At 50.8% G+C, this 26051-nt stretch overlaps 1 protein-coding gene and 1 long non-coding RNA gene across 20 annotated transcripts in view; one reads left to right on the forward strand and one right to left on the reverse strand.

Moving 5' to 3' along the window:
* The window catches only part of LOC116945148 (uncharacterized), an 82599-nt gene that overhangs the window by 21293 nt on the left and 35255 nt on the right, over positions 1-26051 (reverse strand). For 5 of the 19 annotated variants that reach the window (XM_032959322.2, XM_076068914.1, XM_032959321.2 and 2 more), the window contains 17 exons: positions 23261-23290; positions 22471-22557; positions 17779-19359; positions 16468-16527; positions 16080-16139; positions 11841-11882; positions 11405-11449; positions 10770-10805; positions 6903-6947; positions 5102-5143; positions 4560-4607; positions 3676-3723; positions 2161-2190; positions 1447-1470; positions 1274-1315; positions 899-946; positions 205-237 (listed from right to left, as the gene is read on the reverse strand). In XM_032959322.2, coding sequence (XP_032815213.2) covers positions 205-237; positions 899-946; positions 1274-1315; positions 1447-1470; positions 2161-2190; positions 3676-3723; positions 4560-4607; positions 5102-5143; positions 6903-6947; positions 10770-10805; positions 11405-11449; positions 11841-11882; positions 16080-16139; positions 16468-16527; positions 17779-19359; positions 22471-22557; positions 23261-23290 — 2301 coding nt within the window. Of the gene's footprint in view, positions 1-204; positions 238-898; positions 947-1273; positions 1316-1446; positions 1471-2160; positions 2191-3675; positions 3724-4559; positions 4608-5101; positions 5144-6902; positions 6948-10769; positions 10806-11404; positions 11450-11840; positions 11883-16079; positions 16140-16467; positions 16528-17778; positions 19360-22470; positions 22558-23260; positions 23291-24471; positions 24566-26051 lie in introns of those variants that run through there. The other 14 variants (XM_032959339.2, XM_032959341.2, XM_032959326.2 and 11 more) reach the window with 14 other exon arrangements.
* LOC142925666 (uncharacterized) lies at positions 22736-25029 on the forward strand. Its single transcript, XR_012942619.1, has 3 exons — positions 22736-22890; positions 23940-24167; positions 24474-25029. It is a non-coding gene; the product is annotated as an uncharacterized LOC142925666 (long non-coding RNA).

A 26051-nucleotide genomic window follows, 5' to 3' on the forward strand; every position in this document is an offset into this window, starting at 1 on the left:
GTACGGTCTAATGGCAGTGAATGCACGCCCCTCCACTGCCCACACTGTGACGCCTTGTTTGCGCTCACCCATTCGAGCACTGTCGATGCTCGACCCTGCTTCGCTTCTGAAATCTTACACGACACAAGTGATTTTGAGTCATAGGCAAAGTAAGACAGCATCGCGGTAAACAAATAAATAATGGTGAAGCATTTTTTTTTTTACCTTTGCCTTTCGAGCTTGTTTTCGGCACGCCACCTGCAACAACCGCACAACACAACTCAATTCTCCACGCGGAAGCGGCGGCCGTGCAGGAAGGACGATGCCGAACCGACGCCTGCTCCCGCGGCGCCGGATTATTACCGCGATGTGCACATGGACGGAAGCTCTCCCGTGAATGTTTAACAGTGTTGGGTGGCTCGGTGGTCCGAGTGCTGAGATGGCACCACTGGAAACCTGGGTTTTGAACCCAGGTTTCAACCGGATTCTCAAGCGTAACGAACCGATTGGTGTCAGCCCGGTCAACAGTGACAGCAGGCACACAAAAAAAACACCCGTCACGTTAAATTTGATTCTGAACCCAATTTGGCAAAATGTTATCTCGAAAAAAATAAACGCGTTGTGGTCATGCAACGAAGAATACTCTGTGGCGCAGGGAGGATGGGAAAGTTCCGCCCCCTAATGCGTGGACCAGAGGTCACTTGAAGGGATGTCAGCGGTAGCTCTGTGACATCCGCTTCCATGGGCCAGTCTCTAACACGCAGGTTCGCGCTGCACGGTGAGGGATCCGAACCGGATTCTTCGTCCTATGAGAGGACGCCCGTTCGCGGAAGTGAGATATGAAAACATTTAAAAGGGAAAAGAAGCAAAAACATTTTCTTGCAAACAAATAAAAAAGTGTAATAATGTGACACCTTACCTCCGAGTTGAGAGAGGGGAACGTCCTTCTCAAGTCCGGCCACCAGAGCTGAAACGAGCGATACAATTCAACGACAAGCATCAGCACTGCCGTCAGCCGACACAGGCACACCGCGAGACGGCCTACCGGAAACCGGGCCCAGGCGGTGTCGCGTTCGCCACTCGGCAGGGGGCTTCACCGATCGAATCCAGCAGTCCGCTCCGGTTATTACTGCGGGTGTATTGACTGCACGAATACGTGCCGTCTGCCGGACGGCGGGCGTCGCAGATCGCAAGATGCAATCCGCAAAAAAGTAGGGCGTTGTGTGCGGGCGGTCGTGGTCGTGGAAATTTGGTTCAGAGTGTGGTCAGACATATGAGGCTGAGGGGGACTCACTCTCATTCAGTTCTGTCTTTTTCACCTTCCTCTTCGCCGAACCTTTGAAGTGAAGAGAGCAGGCAAATTATTATCGAGTTCACTCTAAATAAAAAAATCAATGAAACCAGATGTACTGTGGTGAAAGGGGGCACAGCGGCGTCACCTCAATTAACAGACACAAAGAGGCTCACCTGAATCATCCTCTTCGACGGCAGCTGCCGAACGAACACAGAAACACCCAGAGATGAGATGTCAGAATTTAAGGATTTGCAGTCACAGGGCGCCTAAGTGACAAGACAGCTCAAGGCACCTTGCAGAAGAACAATAATCACATAATGCGCAATTTTCACTGGGGAATGTGTTTTTATAATACCCAATGCAAACGTACAGAATGTTTAACACGTAGGCTTTCGCGACCAATATCATCCGTAATAGAGGGGTTTTTTTTTAGTTAGATCGCGTAAATATATAAAAGTGTCGTTAAACCCGCCACCACGTTATGAACGTGCAGAATGCTCCCACAGGAGTGGCATGGTTAGCAGCGCACTGGACTGGCACTCCGGAGGTCGCCGGTTTGATCTTCCGGCGTGGCAGTTTAAACGATAAGTTTTCATAAACACCCCCCCCCACCACCCGCTCTCTGTCCACCCAGTAACGTGAATGGCTCCAACACAGCCGAACGGCACACGTCTGGTGGGGTAAAGTGTTGGTACTCCCACTTCTTCCAAGATGTCTGGCCAGCGTGGAAGAGGAGGCCAGAAATACCCTCGCGGTGAGCCCTCTCGCGCCCTTCTGCCAGCAGCGGCATCAGCACGACATATCGGGGGGCCGTGTCTTTGCCCGTCCGCTCCAGAATTGACAAAGGGGTGGCCGCTTGTAGAGCAAGAATACACGCGGATACGCACCTGGGATTAGCTTTGCTTTGGCCGTCTTGGCTGCAACGAATGCAACAAAAAATAAATGGTTACTGCACAACGATCCTCACCGAGGGCAAGAGTAGGAGACGGCTCCAAGCACAGCCGAGAATAAATCCGCCGAGTTCGAGCGCACGCAGACAACCCCGCGCGGAGCGACGAGGAGCGGCGGGTGGAGCAGCGCCTAATGAGCTGGAAGGCCTTACCAGAGGGCGTCGCAGCAGATGCCTCTTCTGAGAAATTAAGTTAAGGCAACGAGCAAGCAAGGGGCGTTGGTATCCAGGAATAACGGTCGCGTCTTTAAATGGCTCGGAAGGGTTCATGAGCGTCTTGTTGCTGGTGTCACTGTTGTGTGCGTCGTTATGTTACGAAATTAACCGTTCTGAAAATTAGTACATTTGGATGCAGTGAGCATGGAATGAGGCCCGAGGCCGACGGAATAATCAGGCGTGAAAACTGGTCATAGGCCGATACGCAGAGCCAAATCTTGGAAGAATAGAGACGTGAACATAAATAATTAAATAAACTGTCGCCAATCACGTGAATCGTAAGGCGGGCGGAAAATTATAGAATTTTACGGTGAATTACACCGGGAGGAGCAGAAAAAAACCGTACACGTTCAGGCGTGTCGTGAAATAAAGGCGATTACAAACGATTTTTGTTTAGATACAAATTTAATTTTCACAATTTTTCCTCGCAGCTTACGACAGCGCAACGGCCAAATCTGACGCCCGGGGGGGGGGGGGGGGGGGGGCCGGCGTGGGAGGTGCGGCATCTCGAACAACCGTGCAGAGCGTTGACGAGTGGACGCACGGCGTGCTCACACACGACTTGGCAGCGGCAACGTCAAGTCCGCGTGCAACGGTGGGCCCACGCTCGTGCGACGTGGCCGCGCGTTGACTCGCGGTGTGCGCGTGTAATTGTAGCGGCACGTACACAGCCCGTTGGTGATCCGCTGCTGGATAAGGGCTTCCCTACGCCTGCGGGGACCATATTTCAGCACCATGGTCAGTTGGTAATGGGTAGAGGGCAGCTGTTGGAGCACGGTACAGTCCAATAATCGATTTTGCTGCACTGCTCTATGCTGACTGCACTCTCTGCATCAGACTTTGCCATTCGGTTTCGTGCTCGATGGTGGTCGCCCATCCGACCACTATACAGGCTGTTGCCTGCTCAGCTTCCGCAAAGTGATGAGATCAGGCACATACAGATCACAGAAGCTAAGCACGGTTTAGCCTGGATAGTGCTTTGGATGGGCCACAACCATGCATTAAACAGGCGTTATAGTCTGCTCCAGGGGTTACGATGTAGGCAGCAGCAGGGGCAGTACAGCTAAATAAATTATTATTATGTACTAGGCTGTCATGTCTATGCTCCCCGGCTAAATCAAGCCACACTGAGCAGCAATATGGTCAAACAGCTTCCACGGGTAGCAAGGCGTGGGTAAGACTTCATCCAGCAGCGAATTGCACGTGGATATCCCTTTCGGCAATGCCCAATCGTTACCTGGCTGCGCCACCTTCTCCTTATCCTTCGTCACGACAGGCTCCGTTTCTAGCAGAGCAAAGGTCACGAGCGAGGTCAACATGTTACAGTGCAGTCGCTCATCGCTCAGCGATAACAAACACATCAACAAGGGCAGCATCATAGGAAGGCAAATGGAAAAAACTAAATGGCAGCTTGTAGATACGCGAGATTCGAACACTTGTAATTGTATTTCGATTTAAAGCTTTCGTGACTGCAGGGATTCATCTTCTTGGTTCTTTCGGTAAAGTCACGTAGAAAGGAAATAATACAATAATAAAATAAAACATTATAAAATTAAATTCTCACGACGTTTCGGCCACAACACAAGCAGCCGTCCTCAGGTGAAGAAACAGAACTGTCGGAAAGACAGTGCTCCAATGAACACTGCTAAGCTTGGCAGCGTATTTTAAGCTAGGTGGGAGGAGCAGAGCGCCTTGACAAAGGAGTTTACATATCAACAGAAGAATTTAGCATTTAAGTAGCTATGTTAAACTTTTAATTGTCTTCCGCTATCCTACCATTTTAAAAGTGTTTTTTTTAATCATGAGTTTTTTTTTTTTTATAACGATCTGAGTTCAGAACTATATTTGGTGCATCCCTATGTTTTCATTAATCCGGGTTCCCATTGAGCTACTTGGGACTCTAAGCTTGTACTTGGTTCGCTTGTGCCTAGCGCTGCCACTGGACCCAGTGGCCAGGCTGTGAAGAGGGATGGGAAATGGACACAGGAGGCCACTTTTAATTCCTTAAACCAGGGCGCACGTCAACCGTGGTGAGATCCGTTTGTGCGTTGTTAGGCTGCGTCTTCCCTTCATCCCTTAGACTTGGCTGAGGGGGAAGTGCGGTGAAGGCGACTGATTTACTCTTCGCGGGTTCTTCGGGAGGAGTCGGAGCCGGAGGCTTCTTCGGTGCTGCCGACACAACAAAAGCAGGGCACGGGCCAATCGCTCGCGAAGAGGCGGAGCCACAGCTCGCGGGCGGACGAGCCCAGACAGGCAAAGACGCAGCCCGCTGGATTGCAGTGCACTTGCACAGAGAGGTCAACGTCGCATATCCGACAGACTCATGTCCACGGTGGCGAGATGTTATCTCCTTCGCCTGGTATGCAGGAGGTCGTTGGTTCGATCCCGACCCTGATGCCTGCTGTACATTTAGAGTTCGCATGTCTTTCTCTCTCCCCGTGGTCGCGCGGATTTTTCTCCGGGTCCTCCGGTTTATCCCTCCACATTTAGAATCACGCGTTTAGAGTATTTGGCTGCTATAAATTAACACGTGGTAAGCCACTTAGCTGAGTGATCATTTGTGGCCAGGTCGCTTCTATTTGGCCAGGGTGGATATGCGACGGTCGGATATGCGACTCTGTACGGCACGTGCTGCGCGTGTATTGTTCGGCCAGGGTTTTTACCGGCGGGCTTGGCGTGTGGGCTCGCCGGGTGCGAGTGGCTGTCTGCAAACACAAACGACGGACGGTTAAATCGTGATGACAGCAGCAGCAGCAGCAGCTCAACCGCAACAGCTTGCCCAATACTCGCACCTACAGTCCGTGTCGTGAGACAAAGACATTTCCACTCGGGGCTCTGCTGCCACCAGTGGATCACCCTATCATGGGGAAGTTGGGATTGTCCCTGGGGGGGTACAACTGCCCCCCCCCCCCGCCCAGAAAACGACGTCACGAAACTACTCCCGAGGTGACTCCTGTCGTGTCTTTGCACTGTTTGGGGTTGTAACTTTCTGACCCCGTGTCCCTGCTGGACATCTGTGAGAAAGAGCTTCATGGCTCGTCGGATTTCTCCACGATAAATGAAACATTCTGATTCTGACCTCATTTGGCCTCTTCATCCACTTTCGATAAAACCTCTCTGAAATGGAAGGCCTTGGGCTCCAACTGCCTCCATCCTGCCTGACCTTGGCCTTCTTTGTGTCACCGTATGCCCCCCCTCCCTCTCTGCAAGTCATCAAGCAGCGTCTCTACTTCGCGGTTGTGCTGTACGCCCATCCGCAGGCACGGTAGTCGCCATCAACACGTGGGAAACCATCATCGTTCGTTTTCAGTCTCTTGGCCTCTTTGCCAACTTCCTCCTTTTCAGAACTTCCTTCGCACAGCTTTCACCTCTGGGCAAGTGCTCAATGCACATCTCTTGCCTGCGTGAGCTATGTACGTTTTATTATTATTTGGCTTTTCATTTCACTTACGTCAAAATTAAGAAGACTGAGCACCAGAAGTTTTTGTTTTTAGTTTTCTGTCATTTTTAAAAATAAATGTACACGCGACTGATGAATCGTTAGTGTCTCGGGCACATGACTGAACGACGGGAAGGCCGACTCGGTCCGGTTAATAACGGCCAAGTTTTGAGATAAGTCAGCTGCAGCTAACACTGATGAAATAAAAATATATAAATAACCGCGACCGGCTTACGCAAGTTCACGTTAATACCGTGTCATCAGACCCAAACAAATCACTGAGAAATACACCACTCAGCCTTCTCGGCGGCCTTCGTAAAATAGGTTTACAACGGCATAGACCTCATTTCAACAAACACCACTGCAAGCAATTGAATTTTTTATCATAAAAATCAAATTGTGCACGAATTGTATTTTCAAATTTTCCGTGCCACTTTTCAACAACAACACGCACATATCCACATGTTTATGAGCTCTTGCCTGGTTTAAATAAAATATTTTTTCCGCCCATCTTACTCTCTCTGTCTCTCTCTCTGTTATCCACGTGTTTGTCTGCACGGCTGTCGGGATGTTTTGTCTTTCCCTGATTGTCTGTAACTCCAATCCCCCAGCCATCCGTGCTGTCGACTCCATGTCCCAGTTCAAGTCCAGACTCAAGATCTTCCTCTTCTCCTCTGTCTGCGACAACTGCCCCCCGCTCTCTCTCTCTGTACAAAATCAACGTGTGCACTGTTTCTGGAGGGGAATCTTCAGATGCGGTCGCATTTGGACCAGACGTAAAGAGAACTGTAACTACAAATTCAACAACAATGTTCACTGAAATAACAATTACAATGATAACAATTACAATGATAACAATTACAATGACATTGTAAATCCGAACTGTATCGTTATGTGTATCTGCCTGTCTACCGGCATGCTTGCTCGCTCGTCTGCCTGTTATCTGCCCGTAAGCCCATCTCTCTGTCTATCTATCTGGGACATAAATAAACATGAGCTTTGTTATCATCAAACACATCCCTTACCCTCCTCTTTGGGCAGCGGCTTTGTCTCTTTCACCGCATCGGCTTCTGTGGAAGCAAACAACGTACAGACCGATGAGAATCACCGCGGCGATGTCAATCTCATAGATCCCTTGGTCTCACGGCAGGGGGCATCTCATGGTAACCCTCTGGAATTGGGGGCTCACTTCACCTGCAGCACCAACGCCCACCCCCAAGCACACCGCACCAACCCCCCTTTCCCTCCAGTGCCAATGCCATTTCACTGCAATAGCATTTACCAGGTAAGGTCAAGTGATCTAGAAAGTAATTTTTCAGAAGCGACCTGGCCACAAATGATAGGTCAACGAAGTGGCTTATCACGTGGAAATTTACAGCGCCCAACTACTCTAAACGCGTGATGTTTATTCTAAATGTGGAGGGAAAACCCGGAGGAAAATCCACACGACCACTGGAAAAGAGACATGCAAACTCCATATATAGAGCAGGCGTTAGGGTTGAGATCAAACTTCCTGTATACCAGGCGAGGTAGTTAACATCTCGCAACCGTGGTGCCACTGGTTAGTCACAAAAGCCTCCCCGAGTCTCAAGGCGCTTTATAAAGAGGGTCCCCACTACGTTGGGATGTTTAACCAAGACAGATTTGAGCAGTGAGCCGGCAACACTGAGGTCTTAGGTTCGATACAGGCAGCCACCTGTGCTTCCGTTCATCGACCCAAGCGGAGGAAGTCGATATGGACTCGACCCGCTCACCAATGACGGCACCATAAAAAATGATCACGTTAAATCTGGTCGTGCAATCTCACCAGCGTTGAGAACTAAAGATATTGTTTGGCTGACAACGTGGATTTGGAAGTTCTGCCCCCTATTGTGTGATACAGAAGTCACATGAAGGGATCCCAGAGGTAGCTCTGTGATATCCGCTTCTGCAGGCCGTTCGCTGCTCTGCGGGAGACCTGAATGGATATTTTGGCTAATGACATAATGCTCGTACCACTTTGTACAATTAAACTGGAAAGAAACATAAACACAAATTCATGGAAAAACACCAATGCACGTCTGTTTGCTTATGCTACATGACTAGATGGAAGGGTTGTTTGTCGCTGTATAAGCACTAACAAGCATTGAGCTATCTCAAATACCGACAGTGAGGGAAAAAAGTATTTGATCCCCTGCTGATTTTGTACGTTTGCTCACTGACAAAGAAATGATCAGTCTATAATTTTAATGGTAGGTTTATTTGAACAGTGAGAGACAGAATAACAACAAAAAAATCCAGAAAAACGCATGTCAAAAATGTTACAAAATGGATTAGCATTTTAACGAGGGAAACAAGTATTTGACCCCTCTGCAAAACATGACTTAGTACTTGGTGACAAAACCCTTGTTGGCAATCACAGAGGTCAGACGTTTCTTGTAGTTGGCCAACAGGTTCGCACACATCTCAGGAGGGATTTTGTCCCACTCCTCTTTGCAGATCTTCTCCAAGTCATTAAGGTTTCGAGGCTGACGTTTGGCAACTCGAACCTTCAGCTCCCTCCACAGATTTTCTATGGGATCAAGGTCTGGAGACTGGCTAGGCCACTCCAGGACCTTAATGTGCATCTTCTTGAGCCACTCCTTTGCTGCCTTGGCCGTGTGTTTTGGGTCATTGTCATGCTGGAATACCCATCCACGACCCATTTTCAATTCCCTGGCTGAGGGAAGGAGGTTCTCACCCAAGATTTGACGGTACATGGCCCCGTCCATCGTTCCTTTGATGCGGTGAAGTTGTCCTGTCCCCTTAGCAGAAAAACACCCCCAAAGCATAATGTTTCCATCTCCATGTTTGACGGTGGGGATGGTGTTCTTGGGGTCATAGGCAGCATTCCTCCTCCTCCAAACACGGGGAGTTGAGTTGATGCCAAAGAGCTCCATTTTAGTCTCACCTGACCACAACACTTTCACCCAGTTGTCCTCTGAATCATTCAGATGTTCATTGGCAAACTTCAGACGGGCATGTATATGTGCTTTCTTGAGCAGGGGGACCTTGCGGGCGCTGCAAAATTTCAGTCCTTCACGGCGTAGTGTGTTACCAATTGTTTTCTTGGTGACTATGGTCTCAGCTGCCTTGAAATCATTGACAAGATCCTCCTGTGTAGTTCTGGGCTGATTCCTCACCGTTCTCATGATCATTGCAACTCCACGAGGTGAGATCTTGCATGGAGCCTCAGGCCGTGGGAGATTGACAGTTATTTTGTGTTCCTTCCATTTGCGAATAATCGCACCAACTGTTGTCACCTTCTCACCAAGCTGCTTGGCAATGGTCTTGTAGCCCATTCCAGCCTTGTGTAGGTCTACAATCTTGTCCCTGACATCCTTGTAGAGTTCTTTGGTCTTGGCCATGGTGGAGAGTTTGGAATCTGATTGATTGCTTCTGAGGACAGGTGTCTTCTATACAGGTAACAAGCTGAGATTAGGAGCACTCCCTTTAAGAGTGTGTTCCTAATCTCAGCTCATCACCTGTATAAAAGACACCTGGGAGCCAGAAATCTTTCTTATTGAGAGGGGGTCAAATATTTATTTCCCTCCTTAAAATGCAAATAAATTTATAACATTTTTGACATGCGTTTTTCCGGATTTTTTTGTTGCTATTCTGTCTCTCACTGTTCAAATAAACCTACCATTAAAATTATAGGCTGATCATTTCTTTGTCAGTGGGCAAACGTACAAAATCAGCAGGGGATGAAATACTTTTTTCCCTCACTGTATATCTATACACAGACAAAGACCCCCCCGTATAGCCTTAACAGACTGTTGGGGGAAGTGCTGTTAGTGATCAGCAGCACCTGTGAAGGTCAGTACGGCACACGAGTTGGTGGGTGGCCAGCACCACACCTGCCCGCCGTTGTCTCCATAGCAGCAACTTTTACACACGCACCAGGTACTAATATGAGGCTCAGTCGATCTAGAGGAGGCCCAAAACCGGTTCAGATAATTGACACCGATGTAGGCCGTGACGCGACAAATAAAATCGGACCACCACATCCGTATACAAACACAAATATACACGCGAATAGCGTGGAGGGCACACGGACACAACGTCCAAGTTAGGACACCACGACAAGCAGCGTCAAAACGCAGAAGCACAGCAGCAGCAGCAGCAACACAAGCTACATTAAATACGAGCAGCGTGAAAGCACCCGGATGAGATTGCCACTTGTTGTTTTAACGCCCGCACAACAGCGAGCGAGCACGGGAACGGACGAAGTTCGAGTTCGCACTCCAACCAAACGCGCGGTTAATGGCAGAAGCCGACGCTGCTCATCAGCAACGTCGGTCGCCGCCGCCGCACTGCGGATTTGTAACCTGCGGTGAACCAAAGCGCATCTGCGAGCGACTGCCAATCCTCCCGAGTGAGTGGCGTGAGGAACCGGTAATGATACCACTGTAATGCCGAATACGTATTGTAATGATCACAAGAATATTGCCATCTATTTACCCGTGAGAGCCTCGTCGAGTCTCGAGTTTTTTTTCAAGAGGCTCCTGCATTGAGATATTGTATTTGGCCGATCCATTTTACGAGGGGTTGCTATACCTGTCGGAGAATAATGCGCAGACTAGCCCATGTCCCGTGTCCAGACGTGCCGCACTCCCGTTATTCTGGCCATCTCACGGCCCGGCGGGTTTTGGGATAAATCTCTTTGTGATCCACCGACCCTTACCTCCAAAGCACTGAATCACAGGGATATTCCTTCCGAGCTATATTTGAGAGTACACTTCACAATGCTTCGGTCCCGGAAGGTAATTTGGAAAGGTTAGCGGGTTAAGGGAACTCGTTATGAGGTTAATGAGGGGCAGGGTCATTTAACGTTGGAGCTTTAGGAAATCAAGCCTAGTGTCACCACCTACTTTTTGCCTTGGGTTTGGGTGCAGCTGCTGTCAACACTGACGACATTATCATCATCACCACAACATCATCACATCATCATCACACGGCGACAATTCACGACTTCGTGACAAACCACGTGCGTATGCGAGTCGTTATCAAATTACCAGAAGACCCTGAGACCTGCAATTTACAACCATCTCCACCACCTCTCAATAATTATCAATGGGACCCTTTTTTGTCAGTATCAAGATGAAAAAGAATCGGATTTACCCTTTTTTCCGCCAATAATACTGGAGGTTTTAAGATGTTCATACACCATATAGACACACCTATTATTACAAGCCATCAAGTTTGCATCAACCACACAAATAAAAAAAAGATAAATGTGCTTTGATAATGTATGCATTGTCTTTGACAACAGAGAAAGCCTCCTGCATGGCCTTGTCTCACCACCAGTGTCAGACCAGAGAACAACGCCAAAAGGCATTCTATGGTCTATCTTTAACTTTGATTTTATTCTATTGCCGCTTAAATATTCAAGAATCAAATGATTTCACGGTCTAATCTGTCCGTTATTGCGCTGCTAGCGTGCCGTGCTAGGAAGAGAGAAGGAAATAAACTCGGCTGTGGGAATGTCCTGGAGGCAGAAGCTCACCTGGAGCAGCCTTGGCAGGACTCTCAGCTGCGGCAGTCACAGGCTCTGCAACGACAATGCGTTGGTAGTTCAGACATCACCGCTGATGTGAATCGTGGTCGGGAGTCGAACTCACACTGCTGGGTTCGAAGCGCATTAAGCTAACCATTGCACCACCGCTCCCCCTTTGCAATGACATTCATAGTGATCTTCTTTGGTTCTTTCGGTAAAGTCACGTAGAATGAGAATAAAATAATACATTGATAAAATAAAATAACACATTAAAATTCTCACGACGTTTCGGCCACAACACAAGCGGCCTTCATCATAGTGATTGTTGATAATTTTCGCGACTCATGCTATTTGCTATGGGCCACTGTGGGCACCGTCTGTACAATGGGCCACTGTGGGCACCGTCTGTACAAGCTGCAGCGAGGAGTTGCGTGCAGGGACTCACTCTTTGCCCGATCTTCTTTTGGGGCGGCAGTCTTCTTAGAGCCTAGCGGCAGAGACGATGGGCGATTTACAACAACGACCGTTTCCATTCACACAATGGCGTCTAAGTGCAACCACATCACACCAGGACTCTTAACCAAACAAAATCACTACACTGGGATAGAAGCGGGGGGGGGGGGGTGGAAGGGGGGGCAGAGACGGAGTGATGACATCGGCTGGAGCACAGGAGCTGGATGGATCGTTGCATCGCAGCGCCGTGAGCGATGGCCTATATCCAGCAGGGGATACATCACAGCTGCTGATGAGCGTACTATACAATACGCACACCACTGTACTATTACACTGCATAACGAGTGCAAACATCCCCGTTGGATGTGTATATTTATTGGACATCTGTGAAAAAAGAGCTTTATAGCTCATCGGATTCCTCAAGCATGAATAAAGATCCTGACGTACGTTGATTTTCTTTCGCACCGTACCAAGCCAACCGTGCCAATCGGAGGTGCGTGTCAGCGCTCCCCAGAGCCACCCTCGCCTCCGTTGTGTCACCTGCACGCGAGACCTCGGCAACTGCGTGAGCGGCAGCGAAGCGCGCAGCCGCGTGCCGGCGGCTTCAGACGGAGATCCGAGTCGGCAAGACATGAGCCTCCGCTGCAAAGCCGACAACCGCCCCCCGTGCGGCCCCGGTATCGCGGGAGCAAACCGGTCGCATTGCGTAGGCTCGCGGACGCGTCGTGGCACGGGCGCTCGCCACGACGGTCGTGGGCCTTCGCCACGACGGTCGTGGGCCTTCGCCACGACCGTCGTGGGCCTTCGCCACGACGGTCGTGGGCCTTCGCCACGACGGTCGTGGGCCTTCGCCACGACGGTCGTGGGCCTTCGCCACGACGGTCGTGGGCCTTCGCCACGACGGTCGTGGGCCTTCGCCACGACGGTCGTGGGCCTTCGCCACGACGGTCGTGGGCCTTCGCCACGACGGTCGTGGGCCTTCGCCACGACGGTCGTGGGCCTTCGCCACGACGGTCGTGGGCCTTCGCCACGACGGTCGTGGGCCTTCGCCACGACGGTCGTGGGCCTTCGCCACGACGGTCGTGGGCCAAGAGACCGTCGGCTCGACATCACCGTCTCGGCTCTCCCGGACTCCGGCAGCAGGTGTCCTCGCTCCAAGGACTTCATTCAAATCTCAAACTGGTCACGTCGTCCGTCTGCCTCTCCGTATCCAAAATAAAGCGAGCGTGAGGGGAGGGGGAGCGAGGTGGATCGCCGCCAGTATTCTGCAGGACCGTTTAAATAGTTTCCACGGGGATATTTTTTTTAAAATACTCCCGACAACCTGCCACCCCAAAAGCCTTGCAGCAGAGGCGGCCGCAGCTGTAATTTGGAAGGCAGGTTACTAATGGGGCACACGAGCATGAGCGTGCGTGTGCACATGTCAGGGTCTTAACCGTGTCCCCGCCGCAGAAGCTGATGTAAGAAATCCAAGTGTTGGCGCGCGTATATTCCGATTACGGCCTAAGCTAAAGCACTCTCTTAGCAGTTGCGTAATGAAGAGACTTTTAAAAGCAAACAGCGATTCGCTCCTCGCAATTTGTCTCTTTCCGTTGACGTTTCTATCTCTCTCCGTCTCCCCTTCTTCTCATTCCTGCCGTAGACCGCACTCGGCTCCTTCTGAAGATCGTTTCATCTCGACCGAGCGCAGCGATCCATTTGTAGCCTGGTTTCTGTTTTTTTCTTTTGTTTTTCTCTGTTGAACACATAAATAAATAATAATAGCGAACAAATTCCATTTCGGATGGCAGCTGGGAGCGAGCGCGATCCCGACGTTGCCCAGAGGTCACGGCATAATCTACACGTTCGTGATCACGCCACACATAACCCGCAGTTGGGGGGGAGTTCAGGGGGCGGGGTGGGGGGCTCCAGATGGAGCGGCTGATCTCTCTCGGCGCTGCCCATCGTCGCCTTTTTCACTCCAAATCCGCACGCGGCCAAGGGGGTGGGGGGCGCGGGGACCGATTTTGGGAACGGCATCGAAGCGTCAAAGGTTTCCCCGCAGAGTCAATCACGCGGACACCAGCTCCGTCTGATGAAGGTCACATCGTGCGCCGTGTCTGCGCCGACACGATCGCTCGCGATGCCAGCGGCGAGGGTGCTGGCGAGTGCCCACGTGCGTGCGCGCGCGAGGCTACTATCGCTTCTCTCCAAGCACCTTCTTGAGTGCCGCTGTGATGGAGTGGCGGCGCAGTGGTTAGCGCACTGCCCTACGGACTTTCGATTCCTGGCCACGGCTAACGTACGTGATGAATAGCCGTGCCGTTCCTGGGACGCCCCGAGGTCGACTCGGCCTTGACCACCCGGCGCGGTGCGTGCGAAACAAAGGCGGCTAGGCAAGGTGCCAGCCGCACCATCCCCTCGTGCGCCATGCCAGCCTTCATGGCCACTCGCTGACAGCACTTGCCCCAACGGCCTCTGTGGGCTACACAGGGGGATCTTTGTCTGTGTGGGCGCGTGAGGTTGCTATCGGCACTCGCCAAGCGCCCCCCTGAGCGGAGCGGTGCAGATAGCGCCCTCGGACGGCCCCCGCAATGCGGGAGGAGCGTCTCTCGCCAGAAGCTGGCACCTTTTTTTTCTCATGTGAGCGCAAGCGATCGGGCACACCAGCGGGCACCTATATTTAGCCCGCCGCCGCTAACATTTTCCAGACTGTCCTAGGAGAAAGGCGCGCTGGTAATAGGTTATAACGCTGCCTCGATTTGCGTTAATCTTCCAGGGAGCGTCACCTCTCCGCTTCTCGAGCCGTGAACGAAAAATTATGTTTATTATTTTAGAAAATCTGGATTTACGTTCCACGTACTGTCAAGTGAAAAATCAAAGTGAAAACATTTAAATGTCTGCCGGATCACGCTACAGCCTTCTCTCTGAACCCCGGACGACCAGACAACGTGGGAGAGATGTGATATAAGAACGCAGCAAGAAATATTATCGTTTGACGAGCATTCGACGCGACTTGCGCAATTGCTTTGTGGCCACTGTCAGCGCGGTTCGTATTAAAAACAAGAAAATCCGTAGCCAGCGGCGTCGTTTAATGAGCGGCTTCCGAGTCGGGAGGCTCGGTGCCTGCGACGGCGCTGTGGGTTTCGCGATGCCGGGGTTCGTGCGAGCGACATCTCTCACGCAATGTGACGCAGGGGACCATTTACACTTGGACAAAATCGCCCAAAGGCTGGAACTTGGCTGTCAGGCACGAAAAATGCAAGAAATGAAAGCACGCGCAGAGCTTACACGCGGGGCTCGGCGACACACGTGCAGCGACGCACACGCGGCTCCGGTAAAACCTTACACACCCATTAAGGTTGGTGTGACCATCACTATACATGTTAGAGAACGGCCCGGGGAAGTTGATATGACATAACTACTTCTGAGTGGAACATCACACCTTCCCACGCTTTCTCACGTGAGTCAACCCGATATTTTTAATTCTCAAGAGCTGGTGTTTCGCCAAGATTAAAATGCAGTAACAAATTTAACGTGATGGCGTTTTGTGTGCGACCACTGGTGACCGGCCTGAGTCCACCATCTCGCTACACTTGAGAACCCGGTTTCATCGCAGACGCCTGCCCGGATTCGAACCCAGGATCTCAGCAGTGCTGGCTCAGCGCATCGACCTGCGAGCAGCCCGCCCACCCTTCTACACCTGGAGCAGATATTTCCTGGACGTTGTCATTTAAAGAGGGATGCTGGCGTGGCGTAGTGATGAGTGCACTGGACTTGCAATCCAGAGGTCACAGGTTCAAACACCTTTTCTGGCACGGCAGATGAACGGGGTACTTTTCTTAAAGCCCGACAGCCTCTGTCCACCCAGCAGTATAAGTGGATACTCCACATCGAGCCGATCGGCAGGCCGCACCAGGTGGAGTAAAGTGTGGGTACTTCCACCTCTTCCGAGATTTGTTGCCAGCGTGTGAGATAATGCCAAGTATCCTCTCGCGGGGCTCTCTAGAGGGCCCTCTAGCGGAGCCCCTTCTGCCAGCAGTGGCGCTAGAGCAAGGCATTGCAGGGCTGCGCCCCTACCTCGGCAATGAAAGAGATGAAGGTCGAGGATGAGACAAACAGCTTCACGTGTTTTATGTACCTGGCCGCAGGTGCTCGTTGTTTCAGGACGGGCTCTCACTTTTGGTTATAATTAGTTTCCAAAACCCGTGAGCGTGTGGTGGTGGAGTGGACCCGCGCGCGGCATCAATACCTTGAGCTATGTCCTTGGCCGGTGGCGGTGTAGCCTTGGCAGGGGAGCTGGGGTTGTGAGCTGCAAGAAAGACGGGACTCATTGTCACTCGGCAAGAACTCACCAGGACAATCGGCGTCGCCAGCATCGTCGCCGCTAACCCCGTGAAAAAGGAGAGCGCAGTCGTTGGTCCGTATCGATGTGTCGAGCGGCATCGTTAGCAGTGTCCTCTCTCTCAAAACCGTCAAAAGCGCTGCATTTCAGTAGCATCGTCCTCAAGGCCACCACCACCACCATCCCCTGCGACACCATTGAGCATGCCTGGCAGACAGTTAGCATTTCCCTATTTTGAGAAAATGCACGGCAAGGATTAGGCATGCAGCCAAAACCACGAAATCCCAGCTTATACCTGGAGACATGTGCTGGTGTGCAAACGCGTCAAGCACATAGCGACAGAACTCGTACTGATCTACGGGGAAAGAGAACGACAGCAGATCAGCACGGCAGTGGCAGGGGACGTGGTGACGGGGGTAGGGGGTGGCATGGGGGCACGCGCGCGTGCACACGTGACCCTGGCTGAACCTGCGAACCCAGGGTCCACGGTGCGAGTCACGCAACGCAGGTGCAGTGGTGGCCGTTGGGTAAATATAATGGGGTGGCGTGGTGGGAGGGCACGGAGGTCCGAGTGGGGGTGGTGGGAGGGTGAAGGGAACACGAGGGAGTTGGATGGTGGGGGGTTGTTGGGCTGGGGCAGTGCGTCAAATCACCCTCCCCTCCCCCCTCTTGATATATATACAACTTTTATATTTTATTGATATTTACCAGGCACAATAAGCGGACTTTTTTTTTTACTCATATAGGGGCAATATTTATGCTCGAAAGGTTTAACATTTTTGGAGGGCCCTCCCCCTTGATGAGTATCTAGAATCCGCCTCTGGGGAGAGAAACTTATTTAAGTACAAGACAGCAACTTACTAGCCAAGGCCCAGCAAGGCTCGTACCGGGCAAGGGGGGCCCAAGTTCGTGAGCCTCTTTAATTGGCCAGAAGTGAACAAATGCAGCGATCGCGGCCCCGTTCTGCTTCTACGACTGCAGAACATCGAGCGGTCGCGTCGCAGCAGCGGGGAAAGACCGGCCCTACAGCGGCAGGAAACCTACAGCGGCAGGAAACCTACAGCGCAATCCCTCGCACTTTAATGACAGGGGCCGAGTTCACCAGTTACGAGCAGCAGCTGCCCTTTGCGAAATAAAATGACCACAACCGTAATCGGCCAATAAGTCGAATTAATCGAAGTGTGGGAAGGAAACCCTCATACACAAGTGCAGCCAGAGCTGTCCAGGGCCTGAGTTACAGAAAATATTTGTTCCCTCATAGCCCCCGTAACCACCTCACGACCAGTCATTTTGTCAATCCACTGCTGGATGAAAGCCCCTCCCCACGTTGTTGTCAGTAGTCATGTGAAGGGGGCTGCTCAGTGCAGGTCGGTGAAGGGCGGTGGGACAGGACCGATTTAGATGTCACGAGCACGACGCGTCACTCATGTTAGCCGTGCCCGGGTATCGCGTCCAGTTCACCATGTAAACCACTGCATTACCAAATAGCCTAACCCAGCCATACATATTGCAGTATTATTATTATTTTGATAACTCTAAATATGTTACGCTAGAGAGATCATGATGCCGGCTGGGGTATCAACGACATCCTTATTTTCTCGTCTACCTTTGCTCCCTGTCTTCTCGGTCGCTCGCTCTCTCTTCTTCTCCCCTTCGGCCGTCCCCCTCAGCGGCTTCGCCGCCGCTTTCACCACCTTGGGCTCCTTCGGCTCTTTGTGCTTCTCGTTGTCTTCCTCCTTGTGTCTCTCACTGTGTTCTGCTTTGTGTTCCTCTTTGTGTTCTCCTTTGGGTTCCTCGTTGTGTTCTCCTTTGGGTTTGTCGTTGTGTTCTTCTTTCAGTTTTTCATTGTGTCTCTCATTGTGTCTCTCACTGTGTCTCTCACTGTGTTTCTCTTTGTGTTCCTCTTTGTGTCTCTCACTGTGTGTATCTTTGTGTTCCTCTTTGTGTTTCTCCTTGTGTTCCTCTTTGTGTTTCTCTTTGTGTTCTTCTTTATGTTTCTCGCCGTGTTCCTCATGGTGTTCCTGCTTTGACTTTTCCAACTTTACCGACTCCTCCGCTTTCTTTTCGAGCTTCTCCGCTTTCTCTGCCCTCTGCTCCTTTGCCTCTCTGTCGTCTCTGTCGCCCTTTTCTGCTCTCACTTCTCTGCCCCCTTTCTCAGCCTTGTGCTCCCTATGTTCATTATGTTCATTATCCTCCTTGTGCTCCTTGGCCTCCTTGTGTACCTTGGCCTCCTTGGCCTCCTTGTGTACCTTGGCCTCCTTGGCCTCCTTGTGCTCCTTGTGTTCCTTGTGTTCCTTGTGCTCCTTGGCCTCCTTGTGCTCCTTAGCATCCTTATTTTGCTTCAGCTCCTTGTGCTCCTTGTGTTCCGTCAATTCGTTATGTACCTTGGCCTCCTTGTGCTCCTTGTGTTCCTTGGGTTCCTTGTGCTCCTTGTGTTCCTTGGGTTCCTTGTGTTCCTTGTGCTCCTTGTGTTCCTTGGCCTCCTTGTGTTCCTTGTGCTCCTTGTGTTCCTTGGGTTCCTTGTGTTCCTTGGCCTCCTTGTGCTCCTTGTGTTCCTTGGCCTCCTTGTGCTCCTTGTGTTCCTTGGGTTCCTTGTGTTCCTTGGCCTCCTTGTGCTCCTTGTGTTCCTTGGCCTCCTTGTGTTCCTTGTGTTCCTTGGCCTCCTTGTGTTCCTTGTGCTCCTTGTGTTCCTTGGGTTCCTTGTGCTCCTTGTGCTCCTTGGCCTCCTTATGTTCCGTCAATTCTTTATGTACCTTGGCCTCTTTATGTCCCTTTGTATCCTCATGTCCCTTTACCACGTTCCCCGTCTTTTCTGCTCCGACGACCTTTACAGGGCGGTCGGACTTCTCGGCTTTGTGTTCTTTCTGCTCCTTGCGTCCCTTGGACTCCTTGTGTACTTTGTCCTCGTTGTGGGCTTTCCCGTGCTCCTTCTCGTCCTTGTGTTTCCTGTCCGCCGCCTGTTGCACGTGTCCCTTTTGCACTTTCTCTTCCTTGTGATTGCCGTGCGCTTTGTCCTCCTTGTGTCCTTTATGCGCTTTCTCGTCCTTGCCGTCTTTATCATGCGCCCTGTCATCTTTATTCGCCTTCTGTCCTTTCTCTTCCTTGTGCTCCTTGTGCTCCTTGTGCGACTTCTCCGATTTCTCTGTCGTCCTTTTCTGCTGATGCGTCGACTTCACCTTCGGCGAACCTACGTAAACAATTTTTTAGGGTCACTTGAAAAATCTTGTTCATAACCTTTGGCAAACAACAACATTAGGCACAGAATTTAATTTGGTTTATTTTACAAAAATATTAAAAAAGAAAAAATACACAAAATTAAGTACTTTGCCGCAGACATATATACGTGCTATTATGAAGGGTAAACTGTGCAAGGTTCGTCAGTGGTAGATGGTGGAATTGTTGGGGTCATTGGGGCTACACGGCACTAGTGGGGTCATTAGTGGGATCATTGGTGGGATCATTGGTGGGATCATTGGTGGGATCATTGGTGGGATCATTGGTGGGATCATTGGTGGGATCATTGGTGGGATCATTGGTGGGATCATTGGTGGGATCATTGGTGGGATCATTGGTGCTACACGGCCATGGGTTGCGCTACTGACGCCGAGTTCCTCTCAGCTGCCTCTTGTAACCGACCAGTGCTGCCAACTCTCTGCGATCTTGTCACCACGCGATCTGGCAACTTTGTGGGTTTCCCGAGCGACGAAATTTAGTTGAAGCGACTGGCGACGAATCTATCCAGCTCAGGTGGTGGCAACCCCAGCTACCAGGGACTCCAGCTTATGATCACGCGTGGTGGCTACCACGGCTTGTGGTGGGGGAGGGGGGACACACATCTCCAAACATCTGGGAACCCCGAGCCGGCTGCGTCCACTCTCTCTCCTCTCTCTCTCTCTGACAACCCAATGTCACCTTCTCAGTTGAGCTACCCCAGGGGCGCTCGCTCGGCTATAGCTCTCCCCTGCGTCGCGAGTGCTTGTTTAAAACGGACGTGGCAGCGCGCCGACCAATGTTTCGAGCGCGACCGTCTTTGCATGCCGCTCGCGGTTCAAGCGCGGTTCAAGTGTGGTTTACCGTAGGCAACGACCTTCAAAGTGCGTGCGTCCATGTACATCCATAAGCACGCGAGAACCCACCGGGGCATCATTATCGAGAGCTGGGACAATGTGGGATTATGTTTTGCTCCAAGGAAGATACAATCAAAGAAATGCGGTTTTATCTCTGAGGCTGTACAGAGGTTGTGCCCCAAAGCTGTCCCACACATGTTTTAAGCTTTGTTAATGAGATTAAAAGACTTTCAAATAACATTCAAGAGCATTATTAGTGAATTAATCAAGGAAAATGTGTAATCTTGTGAAGGCGGGAAACCCCCTACAAGCCACGCCCAACGAGACGAAGCCGATGATGCCTATGACGTCACCAAAATCCCGCCGACCACCTCCCGACCAGCGGCACACGTGGGAACGAGAGGTGAGCCTTTTTTTGCCGCCAATCATTTTCGCGTCATCAAATTCATAACGGAACCGATAAATTGGTAACGTAATCGATTACGTCGATAATTGGATAGACCAGCTCTAATCATATTCCTCGTTGTGGTTGTTAAATCCGCTTGTTCTGAAGTGCAATTGATCAACGACGGTAACCCAGCAACAAGCCGCTTGGCTGAGGTTACCAAGGACATGTGCTTGAGGCGCTGATCAGCGCAGCCATTGCTCAGGATTCACCCAACGAGGCTTGCCACCCCATGCTGCTTTTTCCCAGCATCGTCCCTCTCTTTGATGTGGCCGTTCTGGGAAATCTACAAGTCTTCGCGTGCTTGTTAAGAGGCCTGCTTAGGTGTCCGTTGCATAATACGCTTACTCAATTAAACGCAAAATCCGTACAGTTCTCCCTCTCTTTCGGAATCGTAAGGTATTCTTAGCATGTCCTGTTTTTTTTTTGTAAGACAGAGGTGACAATCCTACAACCAACTGGAAGGACGCATCTATTATCGACGCAAACAACGCCAACGCGCAAATCATTTGGTTTTCTGGCTGCAGAAAACAAACACCCTGTTTATAAATCTGCACGTGCTGAATAAGCAAGACGTATCTTTCACAGGTGAACACGGGCTTTGCTTTATGGTCCACTAAACCATGGAGACAGGCCAAGAGCAGGTTTTCACACAAGAGGCCTGAGAGGGAAAGGCCCTCATTTACAACTGCGTGAGGTATCCCTGTTTGACAGTTGTAGCCTTAGGGCCACTCGACGCTGCCGATATAAAGCACACGAGTGGCATTAATACGTACGGTCGTGGATTTGTTTACCCAGGATAGCGTCACTGAGTCTCCAGACTGTTATTTAAGAGTTTACTGCTTAGAATGCTTGTCCCGGCCGTACGCTCGAACAAAAACTGACTGAGAATAAATGTCTTCCTCTGAACAAGTGCTCTAAATGAAATCAATATTGCGGCTTATTTAGTTTCAAGCTTTAGATTTAAAAAAAAATTGGTGTATATACAGACACTAAAATTTGGGCAGCTGCACAAATTACGTCAAACTCAATATTTCGAAATCATCCGAATAAAATACGTGGGGGGCTGTCGCCTCGAAGGCAACTATAGATTTGTGGTGCAAGTCAACAATATGTCACACACACACACACACGACGTGTGTGCACCGCTGCCATCTCAGAATGGACAGTGCACGTACATCGGACGCCGTGGTAACTCACGAGAAAGTCTCCGCTGCCAAGAGACGTGAACACATTCATTTATATCTGAACCACAGTCCTTAAATTGGTTGACGCACTGTACGGCCAAGCAGGAATCAACTTTGCGGCCATACTAATGATTACCCACATCTTTAGAGTGTCTCAGATGAACGTCTGAAAATCATGGAATTGCCCAACCATAAAATGAGCACTGCATTTTCAAGACCGGTCCAGTAGTTGAGCAGTGGCTTCAGATACAGCTGCGTATAAAGAAAGGCTGCCCCCGAATGCACTGTCGCCGGTAGATTGGGCCGTTCTAGAAAGCTCAGTGAACCTCGCTCTAAATACGCTGCACACTTTACACCGCAAAGCCCACGCCACATTCTACTCCAGATCCACCCACGACCCCCCCTCGCCCACGACCCCTTCCCCCTCGCCAACCATTCCACCACCCAAGTTGACACCCACCACCCTCGGGGTGACGAATTAATACGGGAAATGTGATAACCATAAGAGCACAGACACAAACACAAGACAACAAAAAAAAACACAAGAATAGAAATCGATAGACTGTATAAAATGCCACGTCAATACCGAGCCCATTCACCTTGGGGCCTTTCAGCCACGTTAGCAGGCTTGCGGGCTGCCTGCTGAGAATGGCCCTTTGGCCTTTCCTTGGTCATTAATGCAAGTACTGAGGGGGGGGGGCAGTGGGCGGAAGAGTTACAGGGGGGGTGCGGGGGGGTTGCAGGTGCACGGAACGGCGAGGAGTCATGCGCAAGGTGTGGTAGCGTGCGCCGCATCACAAACGCATGCACTCGCCCGCTATAAATACCCAGCTGCGCGCTCGCGCCCGGACAGCCCTCGGCGTGTTTACACGACGCAGGGTCCAGCGATGCCGGGCAGCGCACGCCCCATGCACCGTCAAGGCGCCGGCAGCGCGTCGGGGCGCAGCGGCGACCCGCAGCGTGCAGCGGCCCCCGGCCACCCTCTTCACTTACCGCACGAGAAGGCGGCGAATCGAAAGGTGCTCGCGGCCGGTCGTCGGCGTCGCGCCGCAAACGTACCGCGGCGTTCGTTCTGCCGCCCGCTCGCGGTCAGTCGGGGTGCGTGCGGGAGCCGTGAGCGGACACAGCAACAGCGGGCGTTAGACTTCTCGAGGCCGTGGCGACGATCAATGGATTCCCTGGGGATTGATTTCGGCTCGGGCGGAGATCAGCGGCCGCGTAATTGCCGACATGCAAAACTGCTCACCGCACACCCACGGAAGCCGCAGCCTTTAGCCGAGGAAATCAATGCCCCCCCCCCTCTCGTTTGGGAATCCGTGCAACCTCGGTGCGGTGCGGCTGTCAAGACGCGCGCGGCACGACGTGTGTGCAGGCCGTGCACATACAGACCTTTACGCTTCGCGGGCATTCTCCTTCGATCTGGAAAATCGACACAGGACAGCGTTAGCGCCGCAGGTCGGAGTGCACCAATAACAGAAAACGCGTCGTCCCCACCGGTTGCTCCTAGGATCGTCTTGTGCCCATTGTGTGAAATGTTGAGCCCCTCTGGCCATTTCTTTCAAAAGCGAGTGACGTAAAGTATTTCGTCACTCGATCAACACCGTTGCCCGTTATTTATCCGGGAAAGCCTCAAAAACTCGCCACACTCGAGAACCCAGATTCAAACCCAGGGGTCTCAGTGGGGCGGCTCAGTGACGAGCTCCGAGCCAGCCGGCCACCTCTGATGATGAGTTTTATCTATTTATCCAGGAAAGCCTCGCCGAGTCTGAAGACTTTTTTTTTTATCGCGTCACCCATCGTGACGCTCGGCCAATCCCATTACTGTGCATTTTGGTACACGGGAGGGAAGCACTCAAAAGCTCGACACGCTCAGATTTAACAATCCGTGGCTGTATTTACATTTCCTGGCCACATCATCATCATAATAATAATTACTTTAGTTATTAAATATCGTGCTGATGCATGCAAGCATGTCTCACGTTCCCAAAGGGTGTAATGTGCCTCGGCAGCCCTCCGCCCTCGCTGTACGACTCTACGAACGCTACGACACTCCACGCTGTGTTTTTAGGGATTAGCGCCTCAGCCCCGACGATCGGCCACATGCAAACAACTCGCGGATCACAGAGCAGATCGGACATCGGCGCCTTTCTTCGGAAGTGGACATTTCCTCCGACGCTTTGCCGTGCTCATTGCAAGCAGCACGTGTCCGTCACCCTGCATGTTGGTGGGGTTAGTAACGGCCGTTCTGCGGGTCATGTTAAGAGCAGCGGCATTCTGGGACGAGGACGACAATCTGGTAAGTTGTTATTGAGGATGGTGCATTCGTCGTCCCCACGTAACACATGGCAAACACGTTTTGTGAGGGAATTGATGACTTGAAAAGGGTCTATCGAGCAGATCTTGAGGTTCCTTTGGCCACATTACACCTTCATGAATTGGTAACGCTGGAGTTTGCGTCTGTTTATGTTAAAATTAAGTCCAGACGACACGCACAAGATGCCGTCCAGCCCACGTCTTTACCGGTGCGAAGATGTAGTCCATCCCAAGGCCTGGGCCAATGTTGTTGTTAATTGGCATGCGGTTGTGTGCACGTTACTCACAGGACACCATTAAGGCAAGACCCAGAAGCAGCTGGATGCAAAGCGAGGTGCTGGGGCCACGTTTATTGAGGTTAGTGCGGCGTGAGCCAGACAACTCAGCTGACACCCTGCACAAGGCTTCACACACGCGCAACAACACACCCTGCAAATCACATTACTGCAGTTTGCACAGCAACGCCCGAGCTGAGCAATCAAGGTATGATCTTATCAATAATTATTTGAGAATACTGTCAAGTCAGGTTCCTTTTATCCGCGTTCATGTGGGGGGGATGCTATCCCCAGATTCGATTATCCGCAGTGTACGGTCAATCAACATCCCCATGATCAATACGGTTTGGAGAAGCCTTTTCTGGCATTGGACAGACCTAGGGCTGAACACAAATCCAGGGAAAGAACTCCTCTTATCCGTGTGGTCACCTGGAGACAATCACACAAATATTCCTTGGGAGTCCTCTTATCTGTGAAAAAATAAGTTCACTAACATTTTGGCCAGATTTATTAGGGGCTATGGATCATATCAGTTGCAGAAAAGAGACACGTGGATAACAGGAGTTCCCAGTGTTGAAGACAACCATAGGTAAAAATACATCTGTTATATTCTTGGTTCTTTCGGTAAAGAACCAAGAATATGAATCCCTGCAGTCACAAAAGCTTTAAATCAAAAATACATCTGTTGTTATTTTTCACTTATTTGAAATCACACCGGTTCAGTTAACTCTAGATTATCCAGAGTAATGTGTGGAGGGGTGACCCGGATAAACAATAAGAAGGATAACGCTACTTCGATTATAAACAAATCCATTTATAATTTCCATCCTTAGAATGACTTGAAGACACGTAATGTGTCGTCTGTTTTTTTATTATTGTTTTTTTTTAAATAACCAACTTACTCTCCGCTACGTTTGCGGTCACGTGGGGAAACGAGTCACCGACCCCCAACGAGTGAGGAGCAGCCAATGATTTGAACCGGCGTGCACATTCACTCGTGCTTATTTCACCCCGGAAAATCCGCCCACGGATAATGGAGAGTTAACTGCATCGAGGACTGCGTAGAAAATTGAAAAGTCGAGAAAGAAAATTTAAATTTCGACGAAAGGTCAAATGAGAGGAGGGACATTGATGTCGTCACCCATGCTTGAAAATCTAAACGCTCCCTGAGGTCATGTGGGTTCCCGGCCCGACGGACGGGTACGGCAAGGTGCGGTATGGCTAAGGTTTGGCCGCCAGGGTGTCTGGCAACAGACCTCATTGTGGCCAGAGATCGGCCGCGACCCCCACCCCACCGCTCTCGGCCACAGAAAAAGCACATGAGAGATGCGTGGCTATAGAATTGCTTCTTGTCGTGTTTAGTTTGTTGTCCTTCCCCCGTACCTCCGATTAGCACGGGTGGCTACGTATGGTGCGAAATAAGTTCAACATACATACAAACGCATTCAGGACAGTGTGATAAGTAGGGCTTTCACGATAACTCATTTCATGATACGATATGATTTTTCATGATATGATGATTATCGTGATATCAGTTTCCCATAAGCTTTGTCATTTAGTTTTCTCTTTTTATTGTATTGTACCACTGTGAA

The sequence above is a fragment of the Petromyzon marinus genome, chromosome 23 (genome assembly GCF_048934315.1).
Source record: "Petromyzon marinus isolate PM22_M1 ecotype Great Lakes invasive population chromosome 23, UKy_Petmar_22M1.pri1.0, whole genome shotgun sequence".
Taxonomy (NCBI): Eukaryota; Metazoa; Chordata; class Hyperoartia; order Petromyzontiformes; family Petromyzontidae; genus Petromyzon; species Petromyzon marinus.